Below are 15,367 nucleotides of genomic sequence, written 5' to 3' on the forward strand. Positions count from 1 at the left end.
CTACCTCATATGAAGACTGGAGTTTTCTGCCGCCGATTTTGACGTCTTCTTGCTTCAGACACCGGCTTCTGACTTCTGGCTCTGCGAGGGGGACGGTGGCGCGGCTCCGGGATCGGACGACCAAGGGTGCAATCCTGTGTACGATCCCTCTGGAGCTAATGGTGTCCAGTAGCCTAAGAAGCAGGACCTATCTTCGGTGAGTAGGGCTGCTTCTCTCCCCTCAGTCCCACGTAGCAGAGAATAGGATTTTGGTACTTACCAGGTAAATCCTTTTCTTTGAATCCATAGGGGGCACTGGAGTACTCTTGGGATATGGACGGCTTCCACAGGAAGTAGGCACTGAATAAATTAATTTTGGGACTATACCTCCCCTCCATATCCCTGAGTACCTCAGTGTTTTTTACTGAGCCGAACAGGAGCGATAGAGAGGTTGACAATTGAGCATTACATATAACATAACGGACAACAATAAAGTTAACCCAACATTACTGACAACTAAACAGTTGACACCATAACTTGTTAATCTGAACCAGTCGGTGAAAGTGTGTTACCATAAGATCTACTGAACCTACCCCAAACCGGGTAAACTGCTCTGGGTGGGCGTCCAGTGCCCCCTATGGATTCAAAGAAAAGGATTTACCTGGTAAGTACCAAAATCCTATTTTCTTTTTCATCCACTAGGGGTCACTGGAGTACTCTTGGGACGTACCAAAGTTTCACCCGCGGGCGGGAGAGCTGTTTGGCACCTGTAACACTAGGCGGCCAAAGCTAGATGCTGATGCCGCAAACGTATCAAACTTGTAGAGGCGCACAAACGTGTGCACCGAAGACCATGTAGCCGCCCGGCAACGCTGTGTCGTAGAAGCTCCACGACTCGCTGACCATGATGTTCTCACAGCACGTGTGGAATGAGCTGTTATCGATGTAGGTGGCTGTAACCTAGCATGAAGGTAAGCCTGACGTATGGTCACTTTAATCCAACTGGATAAGGTCTGCCTAGAAGCTGGCCAACCCATCTTGGCAGCATCATAGAGAGTAAACAACGTATCCGTCTTACAAACGGTCGACGTTCGGGATACATAAATGCGTAATGCGCGTACCACATCCACCTACCAGAGTCTCCTGTTAACATAGGAACTACTATTGGTTGATTGATGTGAAAAGATGACACTACTTTTGGTAAAAACAAACAGAATTTGCTCGGAATTCCGCTCTGTCATCATGAAACCTAAATACGGTGGTTTGCATGACAAAGCACCCAAACTGAAACACGCCTTGCTGACGCTAAGGCTAAAAGAAACATTGTTTTCCCAAGTGAGAAATTTAATATCCACTTGTTGTAAGGGTTCATAATAAAAAGACTAAGAAATCTAAAAACCAGATTCAAGTCTTATGGCGCAGTAGGTAGAGTGAATGGAGTCTGAACTCTGAGGATACCCTGCCTAAAAGGTGTGAACCGACGGCAATAGGGCCAATCTACTATGAAAATAAATGGACGCCGCCGATATCTGCACTTTTAGTGTGGATAAACTCAGACCTCTATCTAACCCCATCTGTAGAAATAACAAAAGACGGGATAACTTAAAAGATGATGTCGGAAACTTCAGAGCTTCACACCAACCTACATAGGCACGCCAAAATCTGTAATAATGAGCTGCCGTAACCGGCTTCCTAGCTCGTAACATGGTTGGAATAACCGATTCTGGAATGCCCTCTCTTCTTAAGAGGGCTGTCTCAACAGCCACCCCGTCAAACGTGGCTGCGCTAAATCGCGTAGTGGGAGCGGCCAAAGACAGACTGCGAGTAGACCGCGGAGATCCGAGAACCAAGTTCTCCGGAGGCCAAAGAGGCGTCACTAGTATAACTGTGACGGACTCTCCTTTGATCCGTTTTAGCCACAGAGGGAGCAGCGGAAACGGTGGAAATAGATACACGAGACTGTATGGCCACGCGATTGAGAGAGCATCCACCGCCACTGCCTTTGGATCTCTCGTTCTGGACACGACCTGGGGCGTTTGATGATTGCGGCGAGATGCCATCAGGTCCACCTGCGGGTAACTCCACTTCTGGAGCAGCATGTGGACACATCTGTACCTCCCGCATTGCCCTGAACAGCCTGAGCCTGCAGCCTGTGCACTGCTTATAGTAGCGCCTTGTAAATTGCCCGGAGTTCCAGGACATTTATAGGCAGCAATCTTTCGTGATCCGCCCAGAGACCATGGAGCTGATAATTTTGAACTACAGCTCCCCAACCTCTGAGACTTGCGTCCGCCGTGAGAATTATCCAATTCCAGGCACCGAACCGTTTCCCTGCGGTTAGATTCTGTACTTTGAGCCACCAGAGTAGAGACTCTCTGGTCCTTGGAGACAACCTCACTTCTGCAGTAAATCTGCAGATGCGAGCCCGACCACTGTGCGAACACATCCAATTGAAAAAGGACGTGAGTGAAGTCCTCCGAACTGAAGCGCTTCGAAAGCCGCCACCATTGTCTAATAGGTGAATGCACAAGTGACCGAGACTGTGCGTGGCTTGAGCACTAATTGTACCAGATGACGAATGACCTGTACTTTCTGTTCGGGTATGTAAATTCTTTGATTTACCGTATTGAGAATCATACTTAGGAATTGAAGTCGTTGAGACGGAATCATTCAGAAATTCGCGTAGACAATGGTAGGAAATCAGATTTTCCTCCCCACTTGGTCTGCGATCTATCTCGTTTGGAATCCGACTCCGCCTGTTAGGAACGTAGCCAAAGTGGACGTTATGCGCTACTAGCGAAGCTAGAAACGCAAGAACCAACTGCCAACGTCCAAAGAAGCTGTAGGCAGCAAGAAGTGTAAGGTGGTCTTTATTTAGGGCAAACCTGAACTGGAATGCCCTGCCACTACAGCCTTGTTACCTCAAACCCTTACCAAAGCAGGGCGAAGCAACAGCCCTACTGCTGTGAAGGGTATACTCCGATATGTAGTAAAACACCCCATAAATGCAATTGTCTCTGATTGGAAATTGTTCAGCCTTCGCTGAGAACCTGACGTACTGGCCTGGTGCTATGAGGGCTGGCGGCAAACGACCGCAACAATCTAACTGAAACTGGCTGTGCAGTCTTTACGCAGAGTACTAACCACTATACGATCACGGCAATTTAAACGAGCCAGGTAGGAGACGAACCTACAATCTTGTTATGCATAGTCAGATGCGATATACATTGCGCCACTGGCCCAGATTCGTATTTGTCCGACACACTGTGTGACCGACTTTGCAGCGAAGCTGCTTGTTTGATTATGCATAAATGCATATAGCAGAGGATAGTTTCAATCTGCCTACCTCTGGGTTATGGGCCCAGCATGCATCCATTGCAGTACTCTGCTGCACATGTAAGTGCAAGAGATCATGTACTCCAACCAGTAAGTACACCACGGAAATAACGTGTGTATAAACCTGCATTACCGTGCATGTGGTTACCAGCAATAGTGAATCTTCCTGTAGAGTCATGCTGTACAAAAACAATTAATAAATTAAACTCCTAACACCACCCCGCTCCTCCAGAGTCTAAGTGTTGTAGGGCAGCAACTTCCGAGAAAGAACCAGGAAGTAACATTAAAAGAAAAAAATTGTCCTTTTTTTTTTTTTTTTTTTTAAACACCTGTTAAACCAGGATCTGAACCAGTGTTCATGCAAACACAATGTTCACTGTGGCCGGAAAGCCTAACCACTTGGCTACAGAGCCACCTGTAAAAACAATAAGCAAAGCTGCTGTGGTGTGGCCATGTTTGCAGTGCTCAACAGATAGTGTTAGTAAGCACTGAGTGCTGATCAATTATTCTTGCTTACTGCAAAATAGACTTTTAATGTCAGCATATTATATATACATATATACAACAATGTATATTCACACATGTTCAGACTTTAATAATATATATATATATATATATATATATATATATATATATATATATATATATATATATATATATACACACATACATAGTATCTACAGCACCTTGTATTCCCAGGTGGTCTCCCATCTAAGTACTAACCAGGCCCAACACTGCTTAGCTTCCAAAATCAGTTGAGATTGGGCGTATCCAGTGTGGTGTGGCTGTAGATCCCCTATACACATATCCTGATACACAGGTATAACACATTTTTACAAGTCTGAACTAAATGTGACCTCTCACAGGCTTAAAACCTGAGATGACTGCTGCTTGACCACAGCTTAGTTAATGGGCCCTTCTAGTGGCCGGCGCCGGGAGCGCGCTCTGGAGAGCTATCCTGACTGTAAAACCTATAGTAGGTTTATATTGATAGTGTAAGCCCAAACTGAGCTATTTTTAACAGTTTAAACTAGCATGTATTAGTATGCAATCTAGTTGGATCACCAGTTTCCCAGATGGTAAAACAGTATGCAACCCTGCTTAGCTTCCAAGCTCAGAGGAGTTTGGGCGTATCCAGTGTGGTGTGGCTGTAGATTAAAAAATACCTACAGCACCTTGTACTCCCAGGTGGCTAATCAGGCCCAACACTGCTTAGCTTCCAAAATCAGATGAGATTGGGCGTATCCAGTGTGTGGCCAAGTGATTTAAGCCAAAGCTGCTGCAGGTGAGTGAACTCACACGGCTCCACAGATACTGTTTTATAAGCACCATGTGCTTTACAATTGTTATAACATATCTTATTTGCAGTCTTTAGGATAATATCATTATAAACAGTTATGATATAAATAATTATGTATATCCATGTTTTAGACATGGCAGGGAAACTGCTTATTAGTAATTGCTGGTGTCTTACTCATGCAGACAGACAATACAACCAAAACAAAACAAAGACCGACAACTTGCACGACTCAGTAAATAGCACTAAGGTGTCTCTATTATATCTGGCCAAGTGCAGTGCACGCCAGCCATATGCCTGCTCCCAAATTCCCCTTAACACCCCTGCGCCTTCAATGGAGGAGAGATGTAACACAGGAAATTCTGGAAATACAACAGGAAACATGGTTAATCTTGCTTTAACAAAGACTTCATAGCTTTTTGTAAAACATATGCAGCTCTGCTGTATTCCCTTATCAATAAGAGTTTAATCATGAGATTTTATCCAGTGACCCTGACATTTCTATGTGCAGGGAACATCACTGTGACAGCAAGGTTACTCACTAGGCTAAGAAACCTGCCTTTTGACTCTCATTTGTGTGTCCCCCCCATGCTCCGTATACCGTTCTCTATACACGGAGCCGGGCTATGGTGGAGAGGGAGCCCGAAGCGGCATCGAGGGCCTGGGCCACACACACACACACACACACACACACACACAGTGTCCCACACAGTGGGGCGGCAGCGTGAGCTGACCGCCCCGTTCAACATACCTGGACCCTGTGGTGAGGGCTATGACGGGCCTTCTCTGTAAGTTCCGTCCAGCCTTTACTGCAGGTTTTAGTCCTGCAGGTGGTAGTGAGGGAGCTCTTTTTAGAGAGGTCCAACACCCACAGCTGCTAAAGCAGCCTTCACTTATCCCGGACCCACGCCTATTGGAAGGGGGGGAAGGGATGTTGAAAATCCAATGAAATGTGGACCTCTGTGGCAGCAAAGCCACAAGCCTACTAACTGTGTCGAGCACAGAAAAAACACTGAGGTACTCAGGGATATGGAGGGGAGGTATAGTCCCAAAATTAATTTATTCAGTGCCTACTTCCTGTGGAAGCCGTCCATATCCCAAGAGTACTCCAGTGACCCCTAGTGGATGAAAAAGAAAGTCTGTTGCCAGCAGATCTCTCTGAAAATAAAAAAAACCTAACAAAATACTTTCTTTCTAGCAAGCTCAGGAGAGCTCACTAAGTAGCACCCAGCTCGTCCGGGCACAGATTCAAACTCAGGTCTGGAGGAGGGACATAGAGGGAGGAGCCAGAGCACACCAGTATCCAAATTCTTTTTTAAAGTGCCCTGTCTCCTGCGGAGCCTGTCTATTCCCATGGTCCTTATGGAGTCCCCAGCATCCACTAGGACGTTAGAGAAATAAACTATTAACACTTCTATTTTTTAAAGCATTCTTACTTTGCAGCATTTTTTCCACACCTGCCTAAAACCCTATAGCAGCTTTTACACCTGCCAGATTTTTAATTTTAAACAACAAAAAATGTGTAGAAAATATACAGGTTGGGAAGGAGGAAGGGAATCTGGAAATTTCTAGCAGCAGAATGACCAGTAGATAAGTTGGTCACACTGGAACCAATGAGGAACTGCCAAACCTTATGAAAAGTTTGTTATACAGAAGGCTACTGACCATATTCCATTAAAGTAGCATGCTAGATCATTTCAATCACCACATTCATTTTTATAGAGCTGGGAACCTTTCTACTGGTCACTATTCATCTGCAATTCAGTGTGCTGAATGAGTTTATCAGAGCACTTGTTTGCTGATCTAAATGTAAAGGACCAAGAAGGACCAGATTGTCTATTTTGATGGGTAGACTGGTGATTGGAGTGATCAGGTCATGGACAGACTAGAAACCTGGGGACACTCCCATCATGTGTGTACAAAAGGTACTCGGGTCCACAATTCCTTAAACATATCTGAGACTTGAGGGTAGGAAGGGTTCATGTAGCATCTGGTATATAGCTTATAGGCATTTTCCTTCACCACAATATTGCTAGATGACTTGGCTATAAGCTGATGGATAAGAGACCATCACTCTGCATTTAGCAAAACTGCCAGGCCCTGTTCTCATGCCTGTTCAAAAGGTTCTAACAATAGAGGAGAGAGGGAAACAATGGTGCAATATAAACTGGAGATGGTTCCATGACCAGCAGAGTTATATAGACACTTACGTTCAAACAAGATCGGGGTCCAAAGTTTAGATGATTTAATTTGTGCCTGAATGAAACTCTGATTTTAACATAATTAAACTGCAAATCGAAAGGGAGATCAGAGCTATTCCACAGCGCAACAAAATTACCCATATTGTGCTTGTTCTTATCCAGCCCCCTAGTAGGCCATGGCTGTGCATAACGTGAATTGTTACCCACAAAGGGGGATCAATAGCCACTCATTTCTTGGAGCCAAAACCAGAGTACCAAGAGAGAATGTGGCTAATAGTAGTTCACAAAAATGAGGAAGCCAAGACCCTCATTGTAGATGGATATGGCTGAGCATGATCTCCCTTTTCTGGGAATAATGCAATTGGAATCCATTCAGGATACCGGCATTCGGAACACAGACGCCAGAATCCCGACACTGCTCAACAACGGCATCCAAACATGGACCGAAATGCCAGCACCAGGATCCCGAACGCTACAATCAGGTCCTCATTGTTATGCCATGGATAGGTTAGGTTTAATCTGCAGGGTGAGGGTTAGAGTTAGGCTGCATGGAAGGGTGGTGGGGTTAGGATGCGGGAAGTAGGAAGGTTAGGTTTAGGCTGCGCGGAAGGGTGGGTAGGGTTAGGATGTGGGAAGGGGGGGCAGATTTAGGCTCCACCGGGGAGGGTAAGGCTGCGCGGGGAAAGTTAGTGTTAGGCTATAGGAAGTGGGGGTTATTGTTAGGGGGGTAGGGTAAGCATACTTACCCAACTCCTGTCGGGGTTCTCTGCTTCGGGCTGTCAGTGTCGGTCATTTGACCAACATCACATACGCTGGGAAATTGTATGTATTCCCTGCAATGAGCTCAATACAAAGGGTATAAATAAAGGGTGAAACAGGACAGGCCTGCTGTTTACTGTTGCTGAGACTAAACAGGGGAAATTAAACCATTCAATAATGCAATATTTTTAATATTCTATTTCAGTTGTCAGCGCAGATGTATGGTGAGTTCATACCTCAAACAAATAAATGCAAGTGGCTTCTTCTTATCTATACAGCTAGTTAGAGCCTGCATGCTACTTCTAAGGGGTTCTCGTGCTATAATAACCTTTAAAACAACATCAACAGGAGTTGTAATCTGTACCTATTAACTACACTTTGTCTTCAATCAATGCTGAGAGAAGGTTAACATTTCTGATTATCGAGGGTGTAAAGTTCATATGTTTGAAAAAAGGAGTGTGTGCAAACAGATGATGGTGTGGCTGCAGATACAGTATTCACTATTACTAAGTCCTCTTCATGAAGTTTGACAATACATTAGTGGGAAAAACTAAGAAATGTGGTATTCTTATAGCTTGCTTGCTAGTGTGTGCGAAAAGAAACCCATGTCCGCACACAATCATTTAGTCATGTGTTTGTTCAGGCCAGAGTACTAAACCTCGTTCACGTTGACAAATATGCGCATAATCAAACTGGATATTAATATTTAGCCAACTAAAATCCAAATTCATTTCCTGTCACAACATAGCATAAAACAGAATGATTTTGCTATAATCAAAGGTTAGCATACTAATACAAACCCACAGTTTGAAATCTTAGCATAAGGGAAATCCAAAATAGTGCATATTTTCTTACCAGTGTCTTTATCTCTGGCTTTGTAGACTTGTCCATAGGTGCCCTCCCCAATGATTCCAATTATATCAAACTTGTCCACGCAACGCTTGCCCCAGTCAATTTCATTCTCATGGATTTCCCCACAGCGTGGGCCACAGATCCTTAAAGAAAGAGATGGAAACAGAGACACTTATAGCTTCCTAAACATTATGGGGAAAATAAAATTAGGCCTCATACATATAGGGACTATGGGGTAAATTTACTAAGATGGGAGTTCTATTTAAGATGGGATGTTGTCCATAGCAACCAGATTCCAGGTATTATCTTCTAAAAGGTGCTAGATAAATGAGAAGTAGAATCTGATTGGTTGCTATGGGCAACATCCCATCTTAAAATAGGATTTTGGTTACCTACCGGTAAATCCTTTACTCGTAGTCCATAGAGGATGCTGGGGTCCACATTAGTACCGTGGGGTATAGACGGGTCCACCAGGAGCCATTGGCACTTTAAGAGTTTGAGAGTGTGGGCTGGCTCCTCCCTCTATGCCCCTCCTACGAGACTCAGTCTAGAAACTGTGCCCGAGGAGACAACATCTTTGAGAGAAGGATTTAACACAGATAGTGGCGAGATTCATACCAGCTCACATATACAAGGCACATCAAGCTAACTTAGCTTGAAAACTCAGCAGCCGCTGAAACATTACTTACCAAGTAACAATGCAGTACTCAACTAAAACGAAGATGCATTGAACCAAATAACGATAGCAGGAAAACGAAGCGCTGGGCGGGCGCTCAGCATCCTCTACGGACTACGAGAAAAGGATTTACCGGTAGGTAACCAAAATCCTATTTTCTCTTACATCCTAGAGGATGCTGGGGTCCACATTAGTACCATGGGTATGTACCAAAGCTCCCAGAACGGGAGGGTGAGTGCGGAGGCTCCTGCAGAACTGATTGACAGAACTTCAGATCAGAGGCCAAAGTATCGAACTTGTAGAACTTTGCAAACGTGTTCGACTCAGACCAAGTTGCTGCTCGGCAAAGAAGTAAAGCCGAGACACCCCGGGCAGCCACCCAGGAAGACCCCACCTTACGAGTAGAGTGGGCCTTGACAGTCGTAGGACACGGCAATCCAGCCGTAGAATACGCATGCTGGATAGTGAACCTGATCCAGCGAGAGATTGTCTGCTTAGAAGCAGGACACCCAATTTTCTTGGGATCATACAGGACAAACAAGAGTCCGATTTTCTGTGACGAGCAGTCCTCTTCATATAGATTTTTATAGCCCTTACAACATCCAAGGACTTTGATGAAATTGAGGAGTCAGTAGCCACTGGCACCACAATAGGTTGGTTGATATGAAATGCCGACACAACCTTCGGAAGAAACTGCTGACGTGTTCGGAGCTTAGCTCTCTCTTCGTGGAAGATCAAGTATGGGCTATTACAGGACAAAGCCCCCAACTCCGACACACGTCTAGCAGAAGCTAAGGTCAACAACGTGACAGCCTTCCATGTAAGAAATTTGACCTCAACCTCCTGTAGAGGCTCGAACCAGTGCGATTGAAGGAACTGCAACACAACGTTAAGGTCACAAGGCATCGTAGGTGGTACAAAGGGAGGTTGGATGTGCAGAACTCCCTTCAAAAAGGTCTGAACCTCAGGGAGGGCAGCCAATTGTTTCTGGAAGAAAATGGATAGGGCCGAAATCTGGACCTTCACAGATCCCAACCTCCGGCCCATATCCACACCGGTTTGTAGGAAGAGGAGAAACCGTCCCAGTTGAATCGCCACCGCAGGAAATTTCTTGGACTCACACCAAGATAAATATTTTTTCCAAATTCGATGGTAATGTTTAGACGTCACTCCTTTCCTAGCCTGTATCAGGGTAGGAATAACCTTGTTCGGTATGCCCTTTCAAGCTAGTATCAGGCATTCAACCTCCATGCCGTCAAAAGTAGCCGTGGTAAGTCTTGATAGGCGAACGGCCCCTGCTGCAGCAGGTCCTCCCGAAGAGGAATAGGCCTCGGCTCTTCTTGCAGTAGATCCAGAAGATCCGCGTACCAAGCCCTTCTTGGCCAGTCTGGAGCAATGAGGATCGCTTGAACCCTTGTTCTCCTTATGAGCTTTAGAACGCTTGGAATGAGTGAAAGTGGAGGAAACACGTACACCGACTGGAACACCCACGGAGTCACTAGGGCGTCCACCGCCACTGCTTGCGGGTCCCTCGACTTGGAACAATACCGCTGAAGCTTCTTGTTGAGACGAGAAGCCATCATGTCGAACTGGGGTACGCCCCAAAGATTTGTTACCTCCTTGAACACCTCCGGGTGGAGATCGTGTCTGCTGAGGAAGTCCGTTTCCCAGTTGTCTACTCCCGGAATGAAGATTGCTGACAGCGCCAACTCGTGTATTTCTGCCCAGAGGATGATTCTTGTTAGCTCTGACATTGCAGCTCTGCTCTTCGTTCCGCCCTGTTGGTTTATGTAAGCCACTGTTGTCACATAGTCCGACTGCACTTGAACGGCCCAATTTCTCAGAAGATGGGCCGCCTGGAGAAGACCGTTGTAGACGGCTCTTAGTTCCAGAATGTTTATCGGCAGGCCGGCTTCCAGACTTGACCACCTTCCTTGGAAGGTTTCCCCTTGAGTGACTGCGCCCCAGCCCCGGAGACTTGCATTCGTAGTTAGAAGGATCCAGTCCTGAATCCCAAACCTGCAGCCCTCCAGAAGGTGAGGCAGTTGCAGCCACCAGAGGAGTGAAATCCTGGCCTTTGGTGACGGACGTATTCTCTGGTGCATGTGTAGATGGGATCCCAACCACTAGTCCAGGAGATTCAGTTGGAAGGACAGAGCGTGAAACCTCCCGTACTGCAGGGCCTCGTAAGAGGCCACCATCTTTTCCAGAAGGCGAATGCACTGATGAACCGACACCCGGGTTGGCTTCAGTACATCCTGGACCATCGTTTGTATCACCAATGCTTTTTCCCCTGGAAGAGACACCATCTGCACTTCCGTGTCGAGGATCATTCTCAGAAAGGACAACCTCCTGGTTGGTTCCAAATGAGATTTTGGAAGATTCAGGATCCAACCATATTCCCTGAGAAGCTGGGTCCTGAGAGCTATGGACCGTAACAGCTTCTCCTTGGACGATGCCTTTATCAACAGATCATCCAGATACGGAATTATGTTCACCCCCTGTCTGCAGAGGAGAATCATCATTTCTGTCATCACCGGTGCTGTGGAGAGGCCAAATTGTAGGGCCTGGAACTGAAAATGACAGTCCAACAGTGCGAATCGAAGATAAGCTTGATGCGGCAGCCAAATCGTAATGTGGAGGTACGCATCCTTGATATCCAGGGATACCAGGAATCCCCCCCCCCTCCAGACCTGATATCACTACCCTTAGAGACTCCATTTTGAACTTGAACTCCCTCAGAAAGAGGTTTAGTGATTTTAAGTTCAGAATGGGCCTGACCGAACCATCCGGTTTTGGTACCACGGAAATGTTTGAATAGTAACCTTTGTTTTGCATATGAGGTGGTACTGGCACAATGACCTGTGCCTCCACCAACTTCTGGATGGCTTCTTGCAGGACAATCCTGTCGGCCAGCAGAGCTGGCAAGCCTGATTTGAAAAATCGGTGAGGAGGGAGATTTTTAAATTCCAGCCTGTACCCCTGAGACACAATATCTTGCACCCAGGGGTCCAGGCCGGATGACACCCAGACGTGACTGAAATGCCTGAGTCTCGCTCCCACCGGCCCCACCTCCGGGGCGTGCAGTCCACCGTCATGCGGAGGACTTTGGTGTACCTGAAGCAGGTTTCTGTTCCTGGGAACCTGCAGCCGCAGGTTTCTTGGACTTGGGCCGACCTTCCCGAAAGAAGGTGTTGGACGGCTTGGCCTTTCTGGGCTTTGTAGACCGAAAGGGCTGTGATGTAGCTGAAGAAAAGGGTTTCTTCGGAGCAGGTGTAGCTGAGGGAAGAAAAGGTGACTTACCAGCCGTAGCCGTGGAGATCCACGCATCTAAGGCTTCCCCAAAGAGAGCCTGATCTGTGTAGGGTAGGGTCTCCACACTTCTCCTGGATTCTGCATCGGCAGACCACTGGCGCAACCACAGTCCTCGACGAGCTGATACAGACATAGAAGAAATTCCCGTAGCCATGGAACCCAGGTCTTTCATAGATTCTACCAGAAATCCTCCCGAATCCTAAATGTTCCGTAAAAACAATTCAACATCACATTTCTCCATAGTATCCAAGTAACGTGCCTGACCACTTTACTATAGCTTTGGCAATCCAAGCACTGGCAATAGTGGGACGTAGTATTGCCCCAGAAGCCGTGTACATGGATTTGAGCGGATTATCAATTTTACGATCAGCCGGCTCTTTCAAGGCGGTAGATCCTGGAACAGGTAAAACCACCTTATTTGAGAGTCTGGATACTGACGCGTCAACAATAGGCGGGTTTTCACATTTTTCCTATCCTCTACCGGGAAAGGAAATGCCACCAGAACCCTTTTAGGTATCTGGAATTTTTTATCCGGGTTTTCCCAAGCCTTTTCAAAAATGGCATTTAATTCCTTTGACGCAGGGAAGGTTAGCGAGGCTTTCTTATTTTCAGTGAAGTAAGCCTCCTCAACCTGATCGGGTGTTGTATCAGCAATATTCAACACATCTCTAATAGCCTCTATCATCAACTGCACCCCTTTAGCAAGAGATGCTGCCCCCCGCAACACATCCCTGTCACCGTCTGCAGTGTCAGAGTCGGTATTTGTATTATCCTGCATGATCTGCGCAAGAGCACGTTTATGTGAATATACAGCAGGGAGCCCTGAGGTACCAGAACTGGGCCAAACTGCCATAGAGTTCTGTAAAGCCTGAGCTTCAGATTAATTTTGTGCGACCCTATTTGAAATCTGGGAAATCATAGATTTGATAGAAGATAACCACTCAGGCTCCCTTGCTGGTATCTGTGCTAACCCAGTGCAATCCTGATTACATGGAATGGGATCATCCTGAGAGGACATATCCTCTGCAGCATATGACACAGAGTCACTTGACATTGCTTAATGGAGACCACAGACACTCCACACACACACACACACACACACACACACACACACACACACACACACACACACACACACACACACACACACACACACACACACACACACAGGGGAGGACAGAGTTTCACCCCCAAGAATGGAAAGAGAGAGACACAGATTGGAGCCAACCCACAGACAGCGCTCCTAATGTAAAGAGAGACCCCTACTAGCGCTGACTGTGCACCTTAATAGGTTACACAGTCTTAATGCAACACCCCCACCTTCTACAACCCCCTGTTACCGTGAGACATAGCTGGAGTTGCTGTGGAGGGAGTTGCTCTTTCTGGACAACACTGTGCAGGCAGGAAAATGGCGCTGAACGCTGCTGGGTCTGCTCTGAGGAGAAGCTCCGCCCCAAAAAAGTCTTCCCACTCTTCACAAGGATTATACTGGCCTAAGGTAAAATGCTGGCTGAGATCCACGGACCCCGACAGGCTTGCTGACCAGTGCAGGGTTCAGGAGCTGGCTCAGGGCGCCCCTCACAGCGCCGCACTAAGTACCGCTGAGCCTCCGGAGCGCAGTTAGTACTGCACTCCTACCCTGTTGCCGCTATCTTCACACTGCCCCCCCCCGCTTGCTAGGAGGGCCGGTGACTCACTCGCCACGGATCTTCAGCTCTGTAAGGGGGTGGCGGCATGCTGCTGGGGTGAGCGATCCCCTGAGGCGGGGAACAATCTATCCCCTCAGGAGCTCAGTGTCCTGTCAGCTGAGATATTGGCTCAGACCCCGCGGGGCGGACACTACTCCCCCCCCCCCCCCCGCCCACCTTAGTCCCACGAAGCAGGGAGCCTGTTGCCAGCAGCCTCCCTGTAAAATAATAAACTCTTAAAAATAACTTTACCAAAGAAGCTCTGTAGAGCTCCCCTAGCTGTGACCGGCTCCTCCGGGCACATTTTCTAAACTGAGTCTGGTAGGAGGGGCATGGAGGGAGGAGCCAGCCCACACTATCAAACTCTTAAAGTGCCATGGCTGCCGGTGGACCAGTCTATACCCCATGGTACTAATGTGGACCCCAGCATCCTCTAGGACATGAGAAATAGAACTCCCATCTTAGTAAATTTACCTCTGTCTACTGTACTTTGCGTATTATAGGGACTGCCTCTCTTTACCATCTTTAAGTATCAGAGTCTTATAGGGAATATCTGTGTTTATTATCTTTCTTAAGGATTAGATATTGAGAAGAATTACTGCCTGGTTCTCATACATATTAGCCGTTATAATGTAGTTCACTTTCTGCTGTCTTTCTTCATTTTAATTTCCTGCTGATAGTTTTGGCCTCATCAGAGTATGGGATTTTCTCCTTAGTGAAAGTGAGGCAGTATCTTTATTGCAATGTATATGTGTTCTGCCAGCATTAAGAAAATGCAGGAATTGGCATTATGACACATGGTATTTTGGCATACGTGTTTTCCGGAAATGCAATGTAAAAAATGTGTGAACTGGTATGAGGCAAGTCAGCTTTCATTCGTCAGTGCTAATTTATTTACTGCTGGTGTGAAGAGATGATCTCTATGAAATGGTCTAAAAGACAAACTGACATGGCCGATAAAACAGTCATGGATTGGAATAACTATCTGCACCTCTGGTGAAAATGGTGCAAAAGAAAACACAACTTCACAACACAACTTATTGTTGAAATGGACAAAAGTTTCTAACAGCTGATAAAGGATAACATTGCAGAGGGAGCTATAATCTGGGTGAGGATTATTATACATACACTATAAAAGGTCTACAGTCAATAGGTCTACCACTAATGGCAGACATGCATTAAGTTGACAAGGTCAAAAGGTCCACAAGGTCAAAAGGTCAAAAGGTCGACATGGAATAGGTAGACCGTAGGAAAGATCAACAGG

At 46.4% G+C, this 15,367-nt stretch overlaps 1 protein-coding gene and 1 non-coding gene across 2 annotated transcripts in view; both read right to left on the reverse strand.

Annotated features, from left to right (window-relative positions):
• Positions 1-15,367, reverse strand: part of CDK13 (cyclin dependent kinase 13) — a 133,568-nt gene that overhangs the window by 77,272 nt on the left and 40,929 nt on the right. Inside the window, exon 4 of the mRNA XM_063922488.1 lies at positions 8,428-8,567. Within this exon, the coding sequence (XP_063778558.1) occupies positions 8,428-8,567 (140 nt within the window). The remainder of the gene's footprint in view (positions 1-8,427; positions 8,568-15,367) is intronic.
• Positions 3,990-4,108, reverse strand: LOC134930130 (5S ribosomal RNA). The gene has a single exon (XR_010178670.1). It is a non-coding gene; the product is annotated as a 5S ribosomal RNA (ribosomal RNA).

The sequence above is a fragment of the Pseudophryne corroboree genome, chromosome 5, assembly GCF_028390025.1.
Source record: "Pseudophryne corroboree isolate aPseCor3 chromosome 5, aPseCor3.hap2, whole genome shotgun sequence".
Taxonomy (NCBI): domain Eukaryota; kingdom Metazoa; phylum Chordata; class Amphibia; order Anura; family Myobatrachidae; genus Pseudophryne; species Pseudophryne corroboree.